Source organism: Salarias fasciatus, chromosome 11 (genome assembly GCF_902148845.1).
Source record: "Salarias fasciatus chromosome 11, fSalaFa1.1, whole genome shotgun sequence".
Taxonomy (NCBI): Eukaryota; Metazoa; Chordata; class Actinopteri; order Blenniiformes; family Blenniidae; genus Salarias; species Salarias fasciatus.
The window spans coordinates 24,205,156-24,231,384 of record NC_043755.1 but is presented as its reverse complement, the minus strand read 5'-3'; the positions used below and the strand labels follow the sequence as shown (position 1 = coordinate 24,231,384).

Here is a 26,229-nt window from a genome sequence, read left to right as displayed (position 1 = left end):
CGCCCACTGCTCCTCCTCTTTGAAGTACAAAAACAAGCGTCTCCGTGTGGAATGCGGAAGTTGGTTTGCTGTCAAGTGAAGTGATCAGCTGCTGAGCAGAGAGAGAGGAGGGTTTCTGGTAAGTTTGTGAATAAAACTCACGATTTATCATCTGCTGCGCTCTAACTGAACTCCTCACGTCTAAATCTCTTGTGTGCAGTTTGTTCTGGAAGCTTTTAGCGCTGTTGTATTCTAATGTGCACAAAACTGGTGTTTGATGTTGAGTCATCCTAAAAAAAAAATCCATGTATTGACTTTTTAGTTCTTCATGTTTCTGGATGATGAAAACATTTATTATTGGATTAATCTGTCAGATAATCAGTGATTTCTTCGTCCAGCTTCACATCTGAAAGCCAGTGATAGAAGTGAATGTTTTAAAGTCTGTCAGTTCAGCTGTTTGAGCTGCACTGTTCAGTAACAATGCAGTGGAAAGTCATTTACATCAACAAACATGCACAGATTACAGGAGGAAAGGCAGCAAGAAGGGAGGATAAGCAGAAAATATCAGGGGAAACCTTAAAGAAGAGTTCATTCAGTGCAGCATTAAAAAAAGAAATAAAAAAAAACCTCAAGAATCAACAAACAGGAAGAAGTAACTTTATACAGAACTGAGGATAAAATCATGATTAAATCTGTGAAAACACATTTTCATGAGTGAACCTGTTCAAGGTGTAAGAGAGATGGATTGAAATCACAAAATGTGCTTGAAAAACTTTTAGTCCTGCAGATAATATATAAAGATTCCCCTGACCTTTGAACCTGGTACTAGCACAGGAGAGGACTTCTTCTTGATTGGTCGTATTGATTATGAACCTTAGTGTTGTCTAAAATCCTCCCGCAGTGAAGATTTGTGTATAAATAAACAGAGAAGGACCTGAGCAGTGACGGCAGGCTGGTGACGTGGAGAATCCAGCCCCCCCCTTCCACCCTCCCCCCTGACCTGCCCTGCTGTGTGCTGCTGCAGGTTAGACCCACACCGGAGTGGGAGTGGCAGCAGGCTGGTGACGTGGAGGCTGCAGACCCCACCCCCCTCCACCCCCCCACCCTGGGTGCAGCAGGCTTCAGACCGCTCAGACCTGTCCTCCACTCCTCCGCCCTGTCCCTGTGCTCCTCCGACCAGCACGGCTCCTGAGACCGGCGCTCACACACACACACACACACACACCGCAGTGAGTATGAGCAGGTGACCTCGGTAAGAAACCGACCGAAGGGGCAAACTGCGGGGAGCAGGGGCAGCAGTGTGAAGGCCCCTCCCTCTGTGTGTGAGTGTGAGTGTGTGTGTGAGTGTGAGTGTGAGTGTGAGTGAGTGACAGAGTGTGTTATTTTGTGTGTGTGTGTGTGTCGGTCAGCTGTTTCTGTCTGTCGTCTGGCTCTGTGGTTTGATTCGTCCTCTCAGATCCTCCACATGAACCCGGACCAACTGTTTCTATATCTGAGTTCCAGTCCCTCCATTCATTATGCTCACATGCACGCTCACATGCACTCATGCACAGGATCTCGTTATTATAACAGCACCCTCTGTTTATATTTCTTCTCCTATTTATCCTCGGGTTGTAAAGGGAACGGTTTCATGTTACAGTTTTTAATGGGAAATAAAGTTAAAAGGTCAAAAACGACAGACGGTTTAAAAAAAAAAACTTTCTAAAGACGAATCCTTTCAGTAGTATTAGACTAGACGAGTGCTGTCAGTTTTAATTGTGACTAATCACGATTAATTCATGGAGGGCTGTCAACGATTAATCGCCATTGGCTCAAAGAAAAGAAACAGCAGATAAAACTCATGTTCCTCGTTGGGACGGTGTTTTCCATCCCTGAGCAGTTCAGCTGAATTATGAGGTTTAGATTCCTCATTTGACGCTTGAGTACAAGTTCAAAAATGATGTGATTAATCGCAATTAAAAAAAAAACGTTGACAGCCCTCCCCGAATTAATTGCTGAAAACACTCAGCAGTATTTGTTGTCATTTTTTTTTTTTTTATAAAGACTTGAAACTTGAAAGTTTAAATATAAAGAGAAGCAGAAGATATGTGGTTAGAATGTCTGTATTTTCACCAAAGCCAAACAGTTGGTCACATGTCCAGAAATCTTCTCTGCTAGCAGTTTCATTCTGGCTGTTCCTCCAAACCCCCCCACAGCACGGCTTTGATAGAAAGCAGGCAGCAGTTCTCACAGCAGCGTCAGGTTTTGATTGTTTGGCCCCGTTTGGAGCCTGCTGCGGGCCAGTTTTGGCCCAGGGGCCTTATGTTTGCCCCCCTGAACTGAAACAGTGAATGGATTTCACTCACATGACTCCTGGCGTTCAGGATCAAGGACACTTCAACATGTGGCCCTCGGGAATCACACTTGCAACCCTCCACCACTGCACCCGGGCCTCAGAGGCCGTCGGCAGAGTGATCATGTGAGCCTGAGCCCGAGGTTTCAGTGAGGGAGGAAAGGCTTCCAGGACTCTGCTGCAGCTGCCTGAACATCTGGACAGGAAGTCAACAGCTGGTGTGTCCTGCAGGTGGAGCCACCATGCTGCAGGACGACGGCGGCGGCTCCGCCTTCGCCCCCCTGGTGGTGCTGGAGCTGGCCCCGGACACCAAGGAGGAGGCGGTGGCCTGGCTGCTGAGCAGGATCAGAGACCCGCAGCACAGTGGAGGTGTGGAGCTCCGCCCACCTTTAACCCCCCCTCCCCCCGCTTGTCTTTAACCCTTCACCTCCCGCCAGGCGCCGAGCTGCTGGTGCGGCAGCTGGGCCCCGGGGTGGAGGCCGGGGAGAAGACCAACCCCAACGTGTTCCTGGTGGGGGCGTCGCGGCGGCGGCTGCTGTCCGGGGCCGAGGACCTGGGGCTCTTCAAGGAGTACAGCGACGGCTCCATGAGGGGCTTCACCTGCGCCAACAAGCTCAACTTCAAAGGCTTCACAGGTGAACCGGGAGGCGGGGTCTGGTTGACTGTGGAAGTCCTGTAATTACCTCCGCCAAGGAGGTTATGTAATCACTTCGGTTTGTTGGTTGGTTGGTTTGTTAGCAACATTACGGAAAAAGTAATGGACGGATTGCAATGACACTTTGTGGAGAGGTGGGTCTTGGGCTCACTTAGAATCCATTAACTTTTGGTGATGATCCGGGTCACTGTCTGGATCCAGGAATTTTTTATTGTTGTTGGTGACTGATTTGAGCTGTGGTGGAGGTCTGCGCTCTGAGTGCCAAATTCTAGTTCATCATGGTTTAAAAATGTATATATTCAATATATACATTTTTAAACCATGATATATACAATATATAATATACAATATATAACATGTCATGTTATATATTATATATTATATATTGTATATACAGACCAGTAATGTCTTTAACCAGTAACCAATTCTCTTTCTCTTCTATGTGAATGATATTGTGTCTGCTTCAAATGTACTAAAATGTATTTTATTTGCAGACGATACCACATTGTTTTACACGGGAAAAAAACATAAATGAGGTGTTACAAACAGTGGAAAATGAGTTTGAGAAACTATTACAGTGGTTTAATGCTAACAAACTATCTATAAACATTAACAAGACAAAATTTATGGTCTTTACTTGTAAAGATAAAGATGTTGGTGCAAGACTTTCTATTCAAGGGTTAGAGATCGAACGAGTGCATGAAGTAAAGTTCTTGGGTGTTTTAATTGATGAACATTTAACATGGAAATCACACATAGAACATGTTAAAACAAAATTATCCCAAACTATTGCTGTGTTACACAAGGTTAAAGAGTCTCTCAATAAGAATGCTTTGTTACTGTTGTATAATTCCTTAATTATTCTACATTTGACTTACTGTATGTAAGGGGAAATGAATGTGTGGGGAAATGCATGTAAAACTTACCTTGATCCAATTTGCATTTTACAGAAACGTGCTCTTCGTGTTGTAAATGGCAGTGGATACAGAGCTCACACAAATCCTTTTTTTTACAATTAGGAACATTAAAATTTAATGAATTGGTTGAACTTAACGTTCTCAAATGTATGTATAAAGCTCACCAGAAAACATTACCAGAAAACCTGCAAAATAGATTCAAAAAGAGAGAAAGTGATCAGATTTTTTTTGTAAACCTAAGTTTAGAACTAAACCAAAGGAAAGGTGTGTCTCAGTCCACGGTGTAAATCTATGGAACAGCCTTGAGTGTGAAATCAAAACCTCAAAATCCATCCATTGTTTTAAAAAGAGTGTGAAACTAATTCTGATGGATAGATACATAGACGCCATGTAGGACATCTTTGAAATTTGTGTTGTATGATGACAACTTGTTTTTTTTGTTATGTATTGTTTCTTTGTTATGTATTGTATGTAGCGCGCACATCGGAAGTTTAAAGGATTCTGAATTGATGAGGGGCAGATATTATAAGCTTTTGCTTCTTTCTGTACCTTTGCATTCATATCTGTGCTGAAGTATGTAGATGCAAGTATGTTGCATTCACTTTTTGTTTTATTTAAATGAATGAAATAAATAAATCAAATCAAAAATCAAATCAAATCAAATGTCTCCTCCGTCGCTGGTCTCTCCTCGTCTCTCCAGGGGACGGAGACGACTTCCTGAGCATGGCCGAGTGTCAGTACATCATCAAACACGAGCTGGACACCCTGCGAGCCAAAGAGGAGACCCACGTCCCGGGACACAGCCAGGCCAAGCTCTACCCGGGGAAGTCCATCGGTGAGCGATCCACCGCCCGGCTCCAGGCTCCGCCCCTGGCTCCAGGCACCGCCCCCGGCTCCAGGCTCCGCCTCTGGCTCCAGGCTCCGCCCCCGGCTCCAGGCTCCGCCCCCGGCTGCACAGCGAGCTGCGTTTCCAGGGTCCAGTCACAGAACCGCAGTGCTGGAAACACAGCGTCTGCTGCTGCAGCTGGTTGGGTTCATGGATGGTCTGGAAGTTTCATTACAGATGTTGTTTTTAGATCGAATTACCCATAGTGCATTTCAGCAGGTGGTTCCTGAATCTGTGCAGGATAGGTCTCAGTGAGGATAAGGCTTCATGATACAATGTCAGCAGTATTTGAGAGAAATCGGTCTTTTTGTGAATTGCTGTTGCAGCAACGCTTCACCAGTCGGGTCAAAGTAAGAAAAAGTCTCATTCTTCCTTCACACTGACCAACTCGGCCCGCCGCGGCCTGCTGGTCACCACAGCAGTGGACCGCCGTGCGTCATGGTGCTGGGCTGGATGAGGAGCCTTTCTCCCGGAGAAAAGAGCTTGTCTGTGTCTCATCTCTAGCGGATGCTGGCAGAGTCGTCTCGTGCTGGTGGACTGTACAGAACACGTGGCTAAAACCACAGATGAATGCTGTTCATTACAGAGAGACGGCGTTCTGTTCTCCTGCAATTCAGTCTGATCTCGTTAAATCTCCCGTCGTCACAGAATGATCTAATAAAAACTGCTTCAGATTGAATTCCATGCGGGTTGCCCTGCACAGCCACGTATGCTTGGTTAAAACTGTAAACAGCAGGTGAATCATCATTTCTACCTGTGGTTTAGACCAGGACGGTACCTGGACTGAACAGTGGATATGAACCTGGAAGAAGTGATTTCCCACCATTAGAGAAGCTTTACTGCTGAGGAGGAATAACTGGATCTAGCAGAGAAGGTTTGTAAAGAGGAGATGAACCAGGAGGAGGAGAAGCTGAGTGGTGAGACTCTTGCTTCCTGCCGTTGGGAGACTGTTAGCACGCTGATAATGGATCCTCACTTATAGCTTTGGGTTCGGGTTAGGTTCATTAGTGTGAAAGGAGTCTCAGAGTTTGAGTTGTCATGAAGCATGGGAGCAAAACCAACAGCTGGAGTGTTGAGAAGCTTCTCCTGATGATGACGTTTGTAAAGACGAGTCCCGAATGAGCCCAGACATCACGATGGTGTAAACGTGGCAGTAAATCCTCAGTCTCTGCTCTGACATGTGGCTTTTTTCCCACACAATTTCTCTGTTTCTGTTTGGACTGAGGTTTTCTCTTCAGCTGCAGTGACGCCGTTATGTTGGAGGGAAAAAGCAGCCGCCTTTGAACAAACCCTCCCCTCCGTTTCTCGCCTGTCTCTCCCCCTTTCTGGCTTCAGTATGGAAACAATAAATATGCAAATGCAGTGAAATATTCTAACGGGCAGATAAGGAAGCAATGAACTCGCGGAGGAGATAGGACGCGTCTATTCAGCTCCCGTGTTCGACAAATCGCAGTGAAGCAGGACGTAATCACTCCTCGCAAATGATGCACTCAAGAGCTGGCAGATGAGCAGATAGGCCCTTCAAGCCGGCGTGTCGGACGGCGGGAATTAGCCCATTGTGCGCAATAATCCAGCTCACGCCTATTGTTTTAGGGCTTTTGTTTCTGGAAAATGAAGCTGCTTGTTTAGCAGCGGGGAGGCAGTCGATGCTCTGGTGTCAACAGGAAGTCAGTCCGTCCTCCTTCACGGCCCAGAGCGAGGCAGACAAACCCGGACGGCCTGAACTCACACTGAGTCTGAGGCTCCGGTCACACGACGGCGCTCCTCCTCCAGGTGAAAGGGGGAAACTTCTGTAGCGTTCTGGGTGTTCGTTCACACGGTGGCAGCTTGGAGCCGAGGAAAACACAACTTTCTGGAAACGGCTTCCAAAGTGGAACTTTGTAAGTAGCCTGACCACAGGTGACTTTAGTGGCATCTTGAAGTCCGTTTACATGACAACGCTGTCTGCAGTCGCTGGAAATGCACCTTTGTGAAATGCTCTGGCTCTGTCTCCATGTAAGACCGTGGAAACGCTGCTCCTGCTCCGGTCCTTCAGGGACCTGTGTGCTTTCATTACAAAGACAAGTGGTGCCAACTAGTGGCCCAACGTGCCAACTGCATCAACCTCAGGGTTCCTGCTGTTTCCATGTAAACAGAACTCGTGCTCAACGTGCAAAAACGCTGCGTTTTCACTTGAAGCGTCGAGATGAAAATAGAAGCTACAGTTTAAACCCAGCATCTTAGATCATATGGAGGTTTCTTCTCCGAGTGCGAACGCTCTTTTAGCTCATCTTCTCACACACAGAACCAAACACTCACTTTCACATCTATTGAGGACCATGGAGTTACTGAGCTATAAGACGTTCTGTTACCGTGTGGACGTAATGAAGCCTTCTGGTTTTCTTCCAGTTCGTAGACTGCAGTCCAAAGGCATCTTGGTCCAGATGTTTCCTCTCCACGAGAAAGAAGAGCTGAAGAGACTTTCTTTCTCCTGGTATAAGAAGGTCAAGTTGGCCTTCCAGCCTCTTGGTGAGTGAAGAAAGATCCTCATCTCTTGTTTGTAATAAAACGATGTGAGGGAGCTGGAATGTCTTCATTCCCTCCTCCTCCTCTTATCTCCAGCTCAATTCTTTATTGTTTTTGTGTGAATTCTGTGTTGCTGTTCCTCCACACACTTCTTCCTGCTTGTGCTCCGCCTCCAGACGATATCAGGCACTACTACGGCGAGGGCCTGGGCCTCTACTTCGGCTTCCTGGAGTACTTCACGTTGGCGCTGGTGCCCATGGCGCTCGTCGGCCTGCCTTACTACCTGTTCGACTGGGAGGACTACGACAAATATGTTGTGTTTGCTGCTTTCAACTTGGTCTGGTGCACGATCATCCTGGAGGTACGGAGCCGCCCAGTGCTTCAGAGGGGGATCTGATGAAGGGAGGAGGAGCCTCATCCTTCACACTCATTCGTCCTTCCAGTGTTTCAGCCTGACCTCTCAGCTGACTGAACCTTTCCTCCTCCAGCTGTGGAAACAGTTCAGCGCCTCTCTGGCGTTCCGCTGGGGCACCCTGAGCAGAAAGAGGGCCTTCGAAGAGCCGCGCCCCGGCTTCCACGGCGTCCTGGGGTTCAACCCCGTGACGGGGCGCGAGGAGCCGGTGTACCCCGCGGCCAAGAGGCACGTGCGCATCTACCTGGTGTCCGTGCCCTTCGTCCTGCTGTGCCTGTACCTGTCGCTCCACGTCATGATGATCTACTTCCAGATGGAAGGCTGGGCGCTGACGCTGCACGACCAGGACCCCACCTTCTGGACGGGCGTTCTGGTCTTCGTGCCCAGCGTCATCTACGCCGTGGTCATAGAGATCATGAACCTCATCTACAGATACGCTGCCGAGTTCCTCACTGAGTGGGGTGAGTCCGTCCGTCCGGTGGGGGCGGGGCCAACCCCACGGACGCCCTGGTGACTGTGTCTTCTGACTGTTCAGAAAACCACCGGCTGGAGTCTTCCTATCAGAACCACCTGGTCCTCAAGGTGCTGGTGGTGAGTGTCCTGAGTGGAGTTGGGGGCTCCGTCACGCCTCCACCCTCCGCCGTCTGACCGCAGGGCTCCTCTCTCCTCCTCACAGTTCAACTTCTTCAACTGCTTCGCCTCCCTGTTCTACATCGCCTTCGTCATGCAGGACATGGTGCTGCTGAGACAGGTGGGAACGCCGCTGCTACACCCCCGCTACACCTCTACTACACCCCCACTACGCCTCTACTACACCCCCACTACGCCTCTAGTACACCTCCACTACCCCTTCACTACAACCCTACTGGACTACACCTACACCCCAGTACAATCCCACGAGACCGCGACTACACCTCCACTACTACCCTACCACACCTCCACCACTCAACACCTCCCCTACACTGCTACTACACCTCCACTACTACCCTACTGTACCCCCACCACACCTCCACCCCTCTATACCTCAACTACACAGCTGCTACACCTCCACTGCATTCCTACTATACCTCCACCACCCAACCCCGCCCTACACTGCTGCTAGACCTCCACTACAGCCCTACTACACCTCCCCTACGCTGCTGCTACACCTCCCTTATATCCTTACTATGCCTCCACCACTCAACACCTCCCCTGCACTACTACTACACCCCTACATCCCTACAGTACCCCTACCACACCTCCATCGCTCTATACCTCAACTACACCTCTGCTACACCTCTGCTACACCCCCATTTCCACCCCCACTACGCCTCTAGTACCCCCCACCGCACTACACCTACATCCCAGTACAATCCCTCAAGACAGTGACTACACCTCCACTACATTCCAACTATACCTCCACCACTCAACACCTCCCCTTCACTGCTACTACACCTCCACTACATCCCTACTGTACCGCTACCACACCTCCACCTCTCTATACCTGAACTACACAGCTACAGCTGCTACATCTCCACTACAACCCGATTGCACCTCCACAACACCTCCACTACAGGCTACCTCCTTTACACCCCTACTACACCTCCACTACAGCCCTACTACACCGAGAACTGTACTACGCCTCCTCTCCACCTCACATCTGTTACTCTTCCTTTTGTTCTGTAATTCCAGCACATCAGCGTCCTGACCTGGTGTTTCTCCTTGGTTTGTTTGTTTGTTTGTTTGTTTGTTGTCTGGTGCCCCTCAGAGTCTGGCCACCCTGCTGATCACCAGCCAGATCCTGAACCAGGTGATGGAGGCCTTCCTGCCCTACTGGCTCCAGAGGAGGCGCAACAAGAAGATGATCCGCAGGGTGCAGAAGAGGCGGACTCTGGGGGAGCAGGAGCTCCCCCTGGAGGAGCAGGTCCGGCTGGAGGCCGACATGAGCACCTACCTGGTGAGGGAGCACACACCTGCTCCGTCAGGGGGGACGGCCCGGCAGAGGACTGAGGGAGGGTGTGTGTGTGTGTGTGTGTGTGGTGATCTCAGGGCACCTTCGACGACTACCTGGAGCTCTTCCTGCTGTTCGGCTACGTCAGCCTGTTCTCCTGCGTCTACCCGCTGGCCGCCGTCCTGGTGGTCCTCAACAACGTGACGGAGGTCTACTCCGACGCCTTCAAGATGTGCCACGTCTTCAAGAGGCCCTTCTCCGACCCCGCCGCCAACATCGGCGTCTGGCAGGTGAGACACACACACACACACACACACACACACACACACACACACACACACACACACACACACACACACACACACACACACACACACACACACAGTCTCGTATTTCTATCCTTGTGGGGACCTTCCATTGACTCCCATTCATGTCTAGCCCCTAACCCTGACCCTTACCCTAACCCTAACCCACACCACAACAAAGCCTAATCCTAAAGAAATGTTTTTGCACTTTTACTTTTTTCAGTAACAACAACATGGTCAAGAAAACACTGTTTGTCCTACTTAGGACCGGAAAAAGGTCCCACAAGGCACGTCGTTCCACGTTTTGCTATCCTTGTGGGGACATTTGGCCCCGACAAGGATAGAAATACGAGAACACACACACACACACACACACACACACACACACACTCTGTGAAGCCCAGCATGTTGCTGCAGTAGAAGCCACAGCCATGACGCTGCATTAAGCTGGAATCATGTATTGACCATGTGCTTTATCACATCTAGTCTGCATTCAGAACACATGTTGCTGTATCTTTAAAAATATTTTTGCTGCATTTAGCATACGTATAGCTGCATTTACTTTGCATTTTGTTGATGCATTTATTGTTTAAGTTGCTGCATTTAAAATTAATATTATCAAAATTCATATGCATCAGTTGCTTTTTGTTTTTACCTACTTAAATCTATATATTTAGAATGCATGTTGCTCTCAATTAACCTTCATATCTGTTGTTTATCTGTTGTTTCTCATACATTCTCAGTAAAACATTTCAATTCCTGTTAAATAAATTTCAAAGTGTTGTAACTTTTAGTGGAAAATCAAAGTTAGTTTTGTTTTTTAAGTGAAGTTGGTTTGGTTGGACTCTGGTTTACTTCACTGAAAGCAAATATGTCAAAGGCAAACCTCCACGTTTTGTTTTAAATATTTAGTTCTGTTAACAGCTAGCCGAGCCGAGCCGAGCTGAGCAGTGTGTCTGTGCGTCTGTGTGTGTGTGTGTGCTTCTCTTCCAGCTGGCCTTCGAGGCCATGAGTGTGATCGCTGTGGTGACGAACTGCGCCCTGATCGGCATGTCTCCTCAAGTCAAGGCCTACTTCCCCGAGTCGGACACACAGCTCATCCTGTGGACCGTGGCCATCGAGGTGGTCCATCCTCACACACACACACACACACACACACACACAGGATGAGATGAGCATCTTTATTGAAAGCAGTTGAGCAGCCATGTTCGCCACATCCTGACACTCGGTGATGTTTCCCACTAGGTGGAGCCACAGTTTAAACTAGCTGCACACACACTGTGAGGGGTGCTGAGGGAGTGTGTGTGTGTCTGTGTGTAACTGTGTGTGCATTAATGCTTTCCATGGATTATTTATGTGCCTTACATTGTTTGGGCCTTTGTTCATGTCTATTAATTTCAGTAATCCTGCTGTAGACTCCCGTTCTCCTCAGGCTGCATCTGTTAGCATTAACAACAGCGCCTCACACACACACACACACACACACACACACACACACACACAGACAGTAGTGAGCAGGGCTGTGACGGTGAAGAAGACATTCGTAGAGAAGACATTAGTATAAGTGATGAGAGGCTCCAGGCAGGTGAATCGTTCCTCCGTCTTGTTTCAGTCTCACACTGTGAAATGCTCCATATAGGTGTGTGTACCTGGCCGGGCTATAGGGGGAGAGTGTGTGAGTGTGGGTGTGTGTGTGTACGACCGGCAGAAACTGGGTCATATTGATCGTCTGCACGTTTGGTAGACTGTGTGTGGAGCACAATCAACCAGCCGTCAGCCGTGTGATTCTTCTTCCTCCTCTTCCATTACTTCTTTGACGTCTTCCTCTTCTTCTTCATCTTTGTGTTCTTCTACCACTTCTTCGTCTTCGTCATCGTCATTTTCTTTTTCATCGACTTCTGCTTCTTCTTTGTCTTCTTCTTGGAACAGAACCTCCCACATGTATTTTTCATGAAAGACTGTCTTTACCGTTGTGTAACTAAAAACGATCAGCAATATCACCATCTAATGTAAGTACACTCTTACAGTTTTATACGGGATAATTTCCCTACAGGCCTTGCTGCTGTTAGTTTATTTTATGATCGTAGGATGAGGATTTTTTTTTTATTATTCTTAGCATTTTACTTTTTTCTGTTAGTGGGAGAAACAGTATTACGACACAATAATGTTTCGAGTGGAAACACGTCGTTTTTGTGTTTTCATTCCAGGAAAGTTTCGTGTTTACATGTCAGCGCCGTGAAAACGCTGTGAGGTTTGGCCGCCGGTGAGAACATGGATCTGATGTTCAGCGGCAGTGTATCAGAGCTGTCTGGTTTTCCCCGGTTCGCCCCACGGTCCACCGTTCAGCCGGCGTTTGTGATTGATGTTTTCTCCTCTAACTTGTTGACATGTTCAACAGTGCAGTGTATTCCGCAGCGTTTAAGTGTTTTGCGTTAAAGCGTTCTCTGTTGATTTGAGTATCTGCATGTTTTGATCAGGGCTTTGTTTCTTCCTCTGGGTTTTTCGCCGCTGCAGCCACACAGTTTCCCATCAGGCCTGAATAAAGCACCAGTCTCTCTCTGACATGTTATGTCGAGTCTTTTGGTTCTGTTGAAGCAGAGGTCAGAGGTTACTCAGGGTGGGCCTGGCTGGAGGTCGGGTTGGGTTTACCGGACTGGGCTTCTGGGTACCGTGTGCTCGGAGCGTCTTTGAGTCATGGTTCCCCTCCTTGTGAGCTGGGGTCTTGGACTGGACTGTGGGGGGTCAGGGCAGTGCCGGGGGATGTCCCGATCCGATCACGTGATCGGAAATCGGCCCCGATCACGTGATTACGGACTCGCTCAGGATCGGAAGATTCCTCCCGATTTGGACTCGGTTGGATACAGATGTTTATTTTTTCTTTAATTTCCTTTTTAACCCATTGAAGCCGGGACGCGTTTACGATAGTGGTGTTGTTGCGCAATTCCATCATTAATCCCGGAAGCGCTGTTGCATTGACGCCGGGTCTTTTTTTCTTCTTCTTTGCGCTAATCAGCTGTTTCTTGGGCAATTAAATGCATCAAACTGGCGCATATGCATAACTGGTCCTGTTTCCGGGTCCGGATCGTGTTGCTGCACTGCCTCCTAACTTTGTATTGAACGTTTCTGGCCACTGCTGCTCACTGAAGCAGAAACTGAAAGGTCTTAAAAGCAGAGACTGTGTCAGCCTGAAACTGAACTGAAGCTGGGAGCCGGTTCCTCTGCCTCCTGTTCTACTGTTAGAGAACCCAGGAACCTCCAGCAGACCACTCTAGAACCAAGTGTTCTCCTGGGGCAGCCTGGGACTAACAGCTGTTTTTAAACACTATTGAATTAGAACATCCGACTCTGGGAGTAATGAATGGATGAATGGATTACTCTGAATCTCCATGTTCCTGATTTTAAAGACATTGTGTTTGACCAGAGAGGGTTCTTCTGTGAGGCGACAGAGCGAACCACTACCCCACCGTGCCATAAGCGGTGATCTTCCTCTTCTTCCCAGCCTGTGTCGGTCGTCTCTGCTCTCAGCCGATCGAGGATCGAGCAGAACTGGAAGCATAAAAACCAGAATCCAGGGCGGCTGGCACCGTTCCCCTCCACCCGCCTCCTCGGGTGGGCGTGTGTGTGTGTGTGTCGGCGGTTGACAGCCTCCATCAGTCGGCCCTTTCGTGCACACGCCTGCACGCACGTTATTTCCTCGCTGGTGGAGGAAACATGGCGTCGAGCCTCGATAAGAGGAGCGAGACGGTCGATACATGAAGGCAGGTGGGAGAGGCAGTTAAGGAAGGAGGGGAGGGCGATCCAGAGAGGAGAGGAAACCACACCGAGTGTGTGTGTGTGTGTGTGTGTGTGTGTGTGTGTGTGTGTGATGGACCTGAGTCACGAGCTGATTGTACATCTGAGCACGTTCCTGCCTGCTACCATCCTGCACATTTCCTGGAATAGAGCGAGACGACTGCTGAAGAGGAGAGAGAGAGGGAGAGCACGGCCGCCTGTTTAACGTTCAGTCGAACAAACATCCATGATCCTCAGCGGCTGGATCGCAGAACGCTCCTGTTCCTCAGATCATCTCCGCCTGCAGGCTCAGGTTCTTCCTTCTGTTATTAAAGGAGGGAAGACGATCAGGGATCTGATTGGAAAGGGCTTAAAAAAAAAAAACAAGCACTCTTATCTCAGTTATGAGGTTGGGTTAGGACGAGCAAGGGGGGTGGGGGTGAGCGAGGGGGGGGGGGGCAGCACCTCACTGCTTTCCAGTGGCGGTGCTATGATACCTGGGTAATTACTGTACGCAGCTTATACACATGAGCGAGCAGTAACCAGGCAACCAGCCGGCCTGCCACTGACACACACACACACACACACACACACACACAGAGCTAACCTGCTACTTCCAGACGCTGGTCCCTCATCGTCTGTCGCTCTGTACCGATGAAGACTTCAACACTAGACTGACCAAAAAAAGCACTCTTGGAGAAACAGCCAGGTGTGATTCATTGATCTTTTTGATCTTCTCTGCTGAGATCTATCGGAGAGAAAAGGCTGTTTCTGTCCGGCACACAGTGGAAACTCCAATAAGAACTCCTGATCCGACGGTTTCTCTGAGGAGACACGAGCTCGTGGACGTTTCTCTGAACACTGACTCTGCAGTCTCTGCTTTAATCACGACGACGAGTTCAAATAGTTGCTCTGAGAGCAGACATTGTGTTTCACTCAGTCATTCTCTCCAGCATTAACATAAATGCTGAGCAAACCAGCAGTTTATGGCAGTCAGATGAGGCTGTGACAGGTTCTGTTGGCCCAAGCTTGTTATCTTTCTGTGAAGCGATTATTTTCCTGTGGCTGTTTGGCCGAGCTCATGTGTGGTATCTGCCAGTCCCACCTCTCCTCAGATCATACTTAGCAGAGCACTGCGCAGTAATCTCCTCCCTCTGTTTTTAAAGATAATCTGATTATTTTAGACCACCTGGCACGGCGGCGGCCCTCCTCCTCATCCCTCATGTCCTCACAGTGCGCCCGCTGAACTCGTCTTTAGACACATTATGTAACGGGAAGTCCTCGGTGGCAGTTATTACCAGCTCTGATTGAAGGACGGTGGATCGGTTGGCAGAGTAGAGGCTCTCGATCGGAATGTTGCAGGCTCAGTTCCCCATCTATATGTGCTGAAGTGTCCTTGAGCAAGACCTAACATTGCAGCCGTCTTCGTTGATACGTGTGAATGGGTGAATGTGACTGACAGTGTGATGTGTGTTGGAATCGCTCTGGATGTGAGGTGCTGAATAAAGGCCTCCACACACTACAGGATAATCGGGCCGAATTTTGCCCCGATCCTCTCCTCCCGATCGAGGCCGACAGGGTCCGATTGTCGGGAGTATGCAAATGAGTTCGGGTCCGATCTTCGTGTAGTGTGCGGTGTGTTCCGAGAGATTTTTTCCGGTCGGAGCCTCTCGGGAGGCGTCGGAAGGGGAGATCGGAGATAATGAACATGTTCAATATTTCCGATCGCAAATCCTGTAGTGTGTGGTGCGCTCCGAGAGGCGCCGATCAGCTCTGAGTAGAGCTGTCCACACCCTCGAAATAAAGCTCTCTGATTGGATGAACAGCTCCGTCTCACCAAGGTGCCGCTGATTAAAAAAAATCCCCCCGCAGCTGTCAGAGCTGGATGAATATATGTCTGTGAAATATATTCACTATATATGACAGTGAAACAGAAAAGCCAGAGCTCTAAACTCAGCCGTGCAGAAAGTGATGGTTAATCCTGTCGCTCCTGGATGAACCGTATTTCCTCCATTCAGACTCAAACTCCGATCTAATATCTACATCTCCGCCAGTCCTGCAATAATCCCAATGTTTTAATTAATCTCCGTTATTAACCATCACGGAAGAATGGGGAACAAAAAAATAATAATAAAAGAAAAAAAAAAAACTTTCCACTGATTCCGTGCCCTCAGAGACAGAGCGGACTATAATGAAACTTTCCTAATCAACGTATTTTTACTCTGATTTAAACTATCAAATCTGTGGACATAAAGAATGATTTAAGATATTTGATGATTTAAAAAAGTAGCTTTTATTTGACACGGTCTGCTAATAACTTTATTCTACTGCTGCACTCGGGACTCAAAAGTAAAAAAAACCCAAAAAAAACCACACAAACAGATTAGCTAATAAGCTGAATTATTATTAAATGTAAATTATAATAAAATGATCTGAAACTATGTTTCCCTCTTCTGTACTGGAACATTTAAATTTTCTAACAAGGTGCTGACAGTCCGTGCTCCGTGCGCACGGCGGGTGGGGGTCTGCACTGAAGGAGCGATACCGATGTGAATGAATGAACTGAGGGAACGAATGAGTTCTCCACTTATTATTGAAAGTGGAGATGAATGTAAAAACTGCAATGAAGGGAAACAGCACAAAGTCACGTCGGACGACGTGAGATTTGGAGGAGTGAGGAGCCGATTCTCGGCTGAAGAATCTGCTAGTGTGTTGTCTGCTCCGAAGTGACACCGCACACTAGACGATCAGGAGAGGAAGATCGGGTACGATCTGTCCTCTGCTGTTGTGTAGTGTGTGGTGTCTGAATCGGGGAAGATTGAAAAAATCCTGTAGTGTGTGGCCGGCTTAAGTGAAGTTCAGTCTGTCTTCAGGGTGGATTAGTGTTTCATGATGGCGCCACTCAGAGTCACCTCAGGTTATGGATCATTTTGGGATTTCCCACTCATGACATGCATGACGCAGAGCCGCTGGAGAGCCGCTGGAGAGGCGCTGGAGAGCCGCTGGAGAGGCGCCCCAGCACATATACAGGTAAAGCAACGTTGTTCCGTCTAGTTTTTCCACCACAGACAATCTTTGAGAGAGACTCTTAATGTACAGACTGCTTCAGTAGTTTGTCAGATAAACTGTTTCACACCAGATAAATTAATCAGATGCACCTGTCAGTAAGCTCACCATGAATACATCCAAATAAAGTGGAACTCTTTGACACTAACCTATTCCACCATCAGTAATAGTGTATACCTCAGTGTTTGGTGCATGGAGATATGTGGGAAATTAAAGAATGTACATATGTGTGTGTGTACATATATATATATATATATATATGTATACACACACACACACACACACACACACACACACATATATACACTCTACTACCGGTCAAAAGTTTTTTTCCAGTTATTTATTGCAAGTCACTCAAGTCCAATCAGTAGCTTGAAATGATACAACGGTAAGTGGTGAACTACCACAGGCTAAAATAAAAAGTAAGGTTACCCAAAACTGAAAAACAGAGTACATTTCAGAACAATAACACACAGTGGGTTAACAATTGAAAGCTGTCCTGCAACAATGGAGGGTGACTAAGCCTTAAAAAGCTGGTGCTACTAATTCCTACAGGTGTTCCAAGTGTACTTGATTACTAACAAGCCCCTCTGTCAGCATAGAAGCAGTGTTTGAACACAGTGTGGTACCAGACCCTCATGAGCATCAGTTGAACAGTGTTGTACTGCAGAAAGTAGTGTGTTGCAACAGAAGTGGCAAGAAAAAGGCAATTAACAGTGGAAGAGAGACAGAACATCATGACACTGAAAACTATAGGTATTTCCTACAGAGAAATTGCAAAGAAAGTCAAGATGTCAGTGAGTACAGTTTCCTTCACCATCAACAGGAAGTCAGAAACTGGGGCAAACTTTGACAGGAAGAGGTCTGGCAGACCCAAAGCCACAACTGAATCAGAGGACAAGTTTCTGAGAGTCAACAGTTTGCGTGATAGGTGGCTCACAGGACAACAGCTTCAAGCACAGCTTAATAGTGGTCGTAGTAAGAAAGTCTCTGTTTCAACTGTGAAGAGAAGACTTGGAGCTGTGGGTTTGACTGGACGAGCTGCAGCAAGAAAACTGTTGCTAAGACGTCAGAATAAGACACAGAGGCTTGTCTGGGTCAAGAAACATTGTCATTGGACTACTGAAGACTGGAAAAAGGTATTATGGACTGATGAATCAAAATTTGAAATCTTGGGTTCATCACGGAGGATGTTTGTACGGCGTGGAACAGGTGAAAGGATGCTTCCATAGTGTGTGGCTTCAACATATATATATATATATATATATATATATATAATCTCAAAATCAACAAATGGCAGCTGTCGTTTTTTTTATTTAATGGTCCTCATCAGGTGGATTGAAATGCTAATTTTCTAATTAACGGTGACCCGTTGCCATGGTAACAGCCATATGTGTTGAATACTGAATAGATGAAGTGTTATGGTGCTTTTGAAGACGTGTCAGTACTCTAGCGTTTACATGGTTTAGGTTGGGTGTATTGATGATCTTGGAGAACGTCGGCTAATAAAATAAAGTTTCCCTTCACCAACGCAGAGGCTGTAAATGTTCTACTGGTGTGAATCACAGCAGCTCTCTGATGATGACGTCTTGCTGCTGTGATAATCCTGATCCGGCCACATGTCGGTGTGTGTGGTTGATTCTGTGCAGCCGTCAGTTCTTCCTGTGCTCCGTTGGAATCGGCTGCCGTGCAGCCTGAATTAGCCGCCCGGTGCAGGCATGGCCCCCCATACCGGCCTCGTAACGCTTCCTGGAAGTCCTGTACTTCCCCGCATCGGGTGTCGTCCTCTGCGTTCGGTGGATTTCCTCGGCCGTGAGAGAACGCTGAGCCCTCCAGCTCCGGTTTCGCCTCTGGAGCGAGAAGAAAGGTGCAGCAGCCTCACCTGACGGGAGGATTAGCGCTGGCCGGCGGCCATGTTGGCAGGGCAGAGACGAGCTGTCCTCCAGTCGCAAGTTTTATAAGACCCCGTTTACACGACAACGCCTCTCGTTTCCATGGCAGCGTGGAAAAATCAGGTCGTGTAAACTGTTAGAAATGCTGAATCTTAATGTGAGAGGATTAATCTGTCCCCGTTCAGACCGCCAGCGTCTGGAGTTCGCTGACACGCTTCCTGTCAGGCGAAGCCAGATTTATTGTCAGACGCAAACGTTTCGCCGGCCGCTTCCTGCTGGCAGCAGCGTCCGCCGTCTGCAGGCTGACCTTGTGCTGCTGAACACTCACAAATATAAATTAGCCCCGAATAGCATGAGCAATCAGCTAAGAGCCGGAGTGTTTATTGTGCACCTTCAATCAATGTGACAAGTCGGTGGGATCAGGGATTTCTCCTTCTGCCTGCTGATGAGTGGAGCCGACTGGAACGGCAAACCCTCCCAGTCCCCGCTGCTGGCTCAGCCCCGACCGCTCCGTCAGTTTCCCAGACGTCTCCTTTAGTTCTGCATAAATAACGTGGAGAATCCAGCTGAAGACGGCGTCCGGACCGCTGCGTTTCAGAGAAAACCTGAGGCCGGCTGAACGTTGCATGTTTCAGGATCTCATCAGAGGAAGTACGAGAACGGAGCGGCGTCCCATCATCGCTGATCTGACTGAAATCACCTGGTTTGATCAGGCTGGGGGGCGCTGTGGCCTCCCGCCGCCATTGCTGCGACGAGGAGCAGAGCGCTGAATCAGCTGCTGCCAGTCCTACACACACCGGCACAGGGGTGTGTGTGTACGTGAAGGTATCAGTGTTGGAGGGAACTAAACCTGTTCACACTCTCACAGGACAGGGACAGAAATCCAGTCCAGGAAGGAATCATGTGGAATCCAGGTGTAGACATGTTGTTCAGTCTTTGTTCTGAGCTGATTGCGCTCCTGAGTGATGAATAATTAGGACATACTGAATAAAGTGGACTCTGGACAAAATGTGACACTTTGCGTTTCATGGTTCTTGAATCACTGTGGTTTTTCAGCGTTTTCTGACATCTTGACGCAGCAGCTGGCCGTTTGGGAGTCAGAGTGAAGTAATTGATCACTGGAGTTGGACGGCTTCTTGCTTGTTGAGCACAGCTGGGGAACACACCACGAACACCACGACTTTGAACAGATGCTCTTCACCACCGACACACCCAAACACACACGAGACCGACAGACGCTGGTTCCTCGCCGTGTCTTTCATTGTGTTGTCAAGCGAAACCAGCAGCGACTGTCGGCTGACTGTCTTCCTCCCGATCGTCTCGTACAGACTCAGAACGGTCTAACAAAGCGTCATGGCGTTACGTTGATTCAGGATCTGTCTTCCTCTGCTTGGCTGAGTCCCGTGTTGTGACTTTCGTTTCAGCATTTCCTGCTGGCCGTCAAGTTCATCCTGACCTTCCTCATCCCCGACGTACCCAAACACATCCGGATCAAACTGGCCCGGCTGGAGTTCGAGTCCCTGGAGGCCCTCAAGAGGAAGGTAAAAGCCGACTCCTCCTCGCCACGCCGGTGTTAAAGTCTTTGCTGTGTCAGACGAGGTGGAAGGCGCTCTCTGTCAGTGAAGCGAGACGTCTTTAGGCTGAAAGAGTCAAAACAAACCGTCAGAGAGAGCAGAGACCCGAGGTGTGGCCGGATCAGCTGCTGGGTGCATCTTTAATGAGCAGTAAAGCTCCGGTGGGCTGAGGCCAGACCGCCGAGAACCAGTGTGGAGCACAGGAGGGTTCTTCCACTCATCCTGCAGGATCAATAATGGGGACAACTCCAGTGTTCTGAGGCCATCAGCAGTCAGGCTGGTGTCATTATGGTCTGTCTTCGTACAGTGAGACGGCGCAGGGCGGAATGTGCTGCTCCCAGTGAAATGGAGGACCAGAGCTGGTATCCATAACGGCCCGCCGCTCCGCTGCCTCTCATTTAGCATTCAGAACGAGCTCTCGGTGCCTGTCCCAGACCACTTTGGAGAGAACAAACGGCGCGGCCTCTGCTAATAGCACTGCCACGGCTCCGCTCTGCACCGCGAGGCTGAGTGCTTCCCCGGAGCTCCTGATGCCGCCGTGTCAGGAGCTTGACGCTCCATTCCAGGAAGCAGAGTTTGAATAATACCAGCAGATACGTTACAGTTCCTCCAGTTTCCCCGCCGCTCCACGGGGGAACGCCACAGATCGTACAAGGTTCTATCTCGATTGGGGCTTTTTGTCGGAGCCTTTTGCCTGTGGTGTAACTGGTGTTGTTGTTCTGCAGAGACAGCTCCATGGAGGGTGAGTAACTGCTGGTGTGTGGCTGCAGCTCACCGCGCTAAACGCTTCCTTTCTGTGTAAATTAATTTTCATCAAGTTAACTTCTCAACTGTTGTGCTGTGGATTGGTGATCTAACGCTGACTTGGATTTTGTGTTTTTATGATCAAAGTAGACTGATTTCCATTCTTTTCACTCTTGACTGATTGTATGCGCATCATTTTAAAAGTCGTGAATGAACGATCTTCACACAGTTGCTGGACAACCTGTTGAAAAGAAAAACTTGAAGGAACATGTGAGGAAGCTCCCGGTCAGTGTATCGACAGTTAGCCGTGGGACTGATATGTTGTAATTGGGGGGGTGAGGGTTATCTGAAGGTGGATGGGTTCCTGTAGCAGCTGTGTGTGTTTTAATGTTCAGAGTAGGACTTATGGCCACATGGTCCTGCAGTTCACCTGAGGATGAACAATAATACAATCAGGCCAGTAAACTGGATGAAACACATATTGAAGTATGTCCGTGTTGACGTTCAGTCACTTCTTTAGGTCCTGAAGTTGTATTAATGTCATTTCAGATGATTTTTGTTGATGTTAGTAAGTGATTTTGAACATGTGAGTCTGCTGACTGTTCTCTCCCGGTTGGATCTGGACATGTTGAGCAGCTAATCGACTTTGTCAGAAAGTGGATTTGAGTGATGAAAAGCTGCGCAGTTCAGGCTGAAGCGAAGGATAGGTTGGTACGGATCGTGTGTAACAAGGCGCCCTTTACCCTCAGCTGCTCACTGAATAATGATGTGGTGGCATTAAGATTAGCTGGGCAGCCCAGGGAGCTGCTCCAGGTCTGCAGGACGGAGCCGACGAGAGACGCTGGGCGAACGCCGGGCATTGCTCAAGGAGACACTTGATCAGGAGTCACTTGGTCGGCTGAACTCACCCAGCAGCAAGTCACCCGGCTCTGCAGGGTCTGCTGCCAGCATTCGAACCTCCGAGCAGCCAATCGGAGTGTGAGACACCCAGGAGCCCCCACCAAACACACTTCATCAAACAGCTACCCTGTTATGTCAAAATACATGAAAACACTACAGATTTTACCTTTTTAACTTCTGACTGAAACATCTCTGGAGCCTCCTGATTAGGGGAAAAAAAGAAAAAACTGAAGTGGGCCTAACACCAAACCCTGTGGAACACCGCCACAGCCTTTTGTAGTCATTACATGTTTCTTTAAGATGTGAATCAGAACATGACACTATGAAATACTAAGTTCTAATTTTTCAGGATGTTTAACAGAACATCAGGCTCACAGAACTCTACAGAGGGCCTGTTACTGCAGGAAAACGTCTAGAGAAGCTATCAGCTGCGTCAGTCCTGACTGTGATATGATTAGTTTATAATCTAAATCCTCGGAGAATGAAGTAGCATTCATATGATCCGTTAAAGCAGTGTTTACTCTGTGAATAGTCTGACAGTGTGGCAGTTTAGCTGTCATGTGATATCACACACACACACACACACACACACACACACACACACACACACACACACACACACACACACACACACACACACACACACACACACACACACACACACACACACACACAGCTGTGGTCAGACTGGACCAGGACTGCACAGGCCCGTGTCTTCTTCTGATGGTCTGAAGCTCCATTGGGGTTTCAGGACGAGGGGGCGGGGCTTATTCAGAGGAGGGAACTCAGGTCCTGTCTACATGATGTTTTCAAACGGGAAACTTTTGTTGCATTTCGGCTGCCGGTTTAAACGACAGCTGTGCTCAAAACCACTGAAAACACAACCTTTTGAAAACGGCTTCCAAACCGGAACGTTCTGAAAACGCTCCGTCTCTATGTAAATCCAACTGTGTCGCTATGGAAACAGGAGAAAACACAACTTTCTCTGAAACACTGCTGTTTGCCTGACGTTAGTTTCACTGTTCAGTGCATCGGGAGGATTTTACTGCTAGCTGTGCTACATGCTACATGCTAAAGAGTTGCTGGAGTAAACAGGATTCAATGTTAGGTCTGAACCGACACTATGACCAGTATCGATATCGGGTCCCAGGGTCTCAGATCAGTATCGGGGGCTGTAAAGTACGATCTGGACTCTGAACCCGGTCCTTTACTTCACTGGTCCCAGTGGGTCAGGCTGACGCTGATGAACTTCTTCTGTGTATTTCAGAAAATGCTGGAAGCCTCGGAGCTCCGGAAGGGGGGCCAGTGAGGACCTGAGGCTCCACAGATACTGACCCCGGCTCGGCTCGGCTCTGCGCACGCACACACACACACACACACACACACACACACACACACACACACACACACACACACACACACACACACACACACACACACACACACACACACACACACACACCCGCTGCTTCCACGGCAGAGCCACATCTGTCCCAGATGTGCTGCTTTGAACGAGCTGTACTGTGGAGGGGAGCCGCTGTAAACATGGTGTACTGTAGAAAGGACGGATTTATTCCGGAGAAAGTTTTTAATTTATGCTTGGCTTTCTGCTCTTCAGCCACTGAAGTCACTCCTGTCTTCTGGGACGATGCAATTTTTTGATCATTAGTTAAACTGCTGTCGGGTTTGTTTCCAAATGATAATAGGAGAGGATGAAGAGCGCCGACAAGGGACGAAGAGGATGAACTCCATGGAACTCCATTTAGCCTTTAGCGCAAGACAATCTGATACAGCGGGAGACCAGCACACTCCACACTGGTCCCAGCTGGTCCCGACAGGTCCAGGTGGCTTTAAGACACGCCCCTTTTGGTACGAGACACACTCAACACAGGACAGGTCTCCTTTCATGTTACGTTCATTTCTACTTGACCACGCCCTTAGTTTAGGCCACGCCCCTAAGTTCAGACCACACCCTTTTAGGTATTGGACACAAGCACTTAGTAACAAACAAATGTATTCAGGACACACACATTCACCACTAAAGACAAGATGAGCACCCTTAAAGACACACCGGTTTCATTTAAGACACGCCCCTTTGATTTAGGACACGCCCCTTTCATTTAATATCTCCTCCTCAGCAATAAACCCTTGTTTTCTCAGAAATCCACCTCCAGTCATTAGAAGTGAGATGAGCTGGTTTCATTTCCAGAACTTTCCTCCTCGGTTCATTGGGTGTTTGACGCCTTTAACGCTGGACGTCTGGTTTTATCGACGGATACTCCCCCTTCAGGACAAAAGGACACTTCAGGATTTTTGTTTTAAATTTAACAGTCTTTGACACTCTCAGTTATACTGAAATGTCGATTCTGTCCTGATCTTCATGCTTTTTCAGCTGGTTTTGGTTTGATAACTGTCCTGAGCGTGAAGTCGGACAAACACGGAGGGGGAGATGAAGCTGTTATTTGACACCGGACTCGTCCAGCCTGGAGTTTCAGCCCGTCTGATGACGCTCTGCAGCTTCTTCACGCTCAAAGCTTTTGATCCTCCAGTCCGGAGCTGAGGCTGTAATTACAGGCACCAGTGGAAAGTCGTGTTCTGTATCTAGAAGGAGGCGAATCGTTTTCCTTTTGCTTCAGTTTGAACAGTATTCTGAAAAAATCCCAGATTTAAAACTTATGATGAGAACCTTCATCACATTACGGAACGTGAGGAGCTCTGGTGTGATCAACAGTTCAGGTTAGAAATTATTAGGTTTTTTTCTTTATCATGTTTACGTCTAACCAGCTGACTTATGGTCACAAGTTCCACGTTCCAATGTGATGAAGCTTCACAGAGGACCATCCTCGTCTCAGAACATGAAGCCGTTCAGCTGCCCTGCGAGAACCGCTCATGAAGACACGATAAAGATAAAGCCTTCACAGTGTGGCGTGTTGTGGTTTGTTACAGGACTGTTATGAATAACCAGTGTGACGTGACGCTTTACAGTTTTACATGATATCAGTGTTCCTCATCACGATGTGGCGTCTTAACATGTTCCGTCATGACTGTTATAGTGATGCTTCATGGGTCACGGTTCAAACCTGGCGTTACTTCCTGTCACGTTATGCTATGCTAGCATTATGTTTTGTGTTTTTCCCGCCGTGGCCGTGACTCCACAGATATGCATGCCCACCAGGGATCTGGTTCAGCATGTGTGCTCGCCTCCACCACCCGGTGCCTTCAGATGTAACCTGTGCGTCTGCAGTTAGCTTCTGACGCTAACGCTAACCGTATGAGAACATGTGACCTGCCGGGCTGAAATAAACCACACATAAGGAACAACGTGCCTGCTGGCGGCCATCTTGCAGGGGTGGACCTGCTTCCACAGCACAGCGCGGAATGAAGAAGTGATCATAAACTGATCAGTTTTCAACTCTGCTCCAGTTTATTATAAACATCAGACATGGAGGACACACAGACACAAACAACGAGATGAACTCGTTCAGGCAGAGTGAGGCTTTTACTGAGAGAACTGGTTTAAGGATTTATATTGCACTTGATTGATTTTATGATTCTGATTATATTGTATTTTTATATTGATATATTGATTAATATTGCTATTGTCAGTCTTAATCATAGACCTATCACTTATATATTACATAACATATTATAGTATATATTATATTATATTATATTATATTATATTATATTATATTATATTATATATTATATATTATAATTTTGATTCACAGCCTCTGACACGTCTGTCTCATTAAAACCATCATATCTACAAACTACTATAAACTACTAGAACTATAAAATACTGGTGTATTTCTTCGGGCCATGGTGTCTCTCATCCAGATTCAGTCTGATCTTCCTCCAGTCTTCTTCTTTTGGTCAGGTTTAACGTGCACAGAAGTCAATTCACTTTTGGGAAAAATAAAAGCTGCAATTTCTACAATTACAACCCCAAAAAATCCAATCTGTCCCGTCTGGGTTTATTTCACTATTTAACAAGCAGCTCTCTCCATGTTATTCTTCATAAACTCTTTGCCAGTGAAAAGTGATTCTACAGTATCTGGTTTAATCAGAACATCCAGAGGGGGGGAAAAAAACCTGCATCTTTTCCACTTATATTGGATTTTTGTTTTTAAAACATCCACGCACCCTGTGTCAGAGCCACACGTGTGACGTTAACAAATCAAATCATTTGGAATCCTGGACAATTCAGTGAATAATTCTACTTTAAGATGGAGAAGCCCTGACCTCCATCCACTTTAACGCACTGCGTCTCTGACCCCCTCTCCAAGATGGCCGCCATGCAGGCACGTCTCTCCACACGAACGAGGCGTCCACCTATATGTCTGTGAAATAAACTACAA

The 26,229-nt window shown here is 47.8% G+C and overlaps 1 protein-coding gene across 2 annotated transcripts; it reads left to right on the top strand.

The window, feature by feature from the left end:
- Positions 1-64: 64 nt before the first annotated feature.
- LOC115396415 (anoctamin-10-like) lies at positions 65-26,229 on the top strand. 2 transcript variants are annotated; one of them, XM_030102290.1, is made up of 15 exons: positions 65-118; positions 1,004-1,208; positions 2,543-2,680; positions 2,749-2,946; positions 4,584-4,718; positions 7,158-7,277; positions 7,451-7,635; positions 7,763-8,147; positions 8,222-8,277; positions 8,363-8,437; positions 9,434-9,622; positions 9,715-9,906; positions 10,915-11,043; positions 20,075-20,191; positions 23,136-26,229. In XM_030102290.1, exons 3-15 carry the CDS (start codon positions 2,554-2,556, stop codon positions 23,175-23,177), a joined length of 1,950 nt encoding a protein of 649 aa, XP_029958150.1. In that variant the 5' UTR covers positions 65-118; positions 1,004-1,208; positions 2,543-2,553; the 3' UTR covers positions 23,178-26,229. The 2 variants fall into 2 exon arrangements, with proteins under 2 accessions (XP_029958150.1, XP_029958151.1); XM_030102291.1 differs by lacking the exons at positions 65-118; positions 1,004-1,208 and adding an exon at positions 2,353-2,437.

Bases quoted from the DNA above. Each gene is read 5' to 3' on its own strand.
- LOC115396415 (XM_030102290.1), top strand. From the start codon at position 2,554: ATGCTGCAGGACGACGGCGGCGGCTCCGCCTTCGCCCCCCTGGTGGTG. The intron at 8,148-8,221 runs GTGAGTCCGTCC...CTGACTGTTCAG, and splicing joins CGAGTTCCTCACTGAGTGGG to AAAACCACCGGCTGGAGTCT. The intron at 8,438-9,433 runs GTGGGAACGCCG...GGTGCCCCTCAG, and splicing joins ACATGGTGCTGCTGAGACAG to AGTCTGGCCACCCTGCTGAT.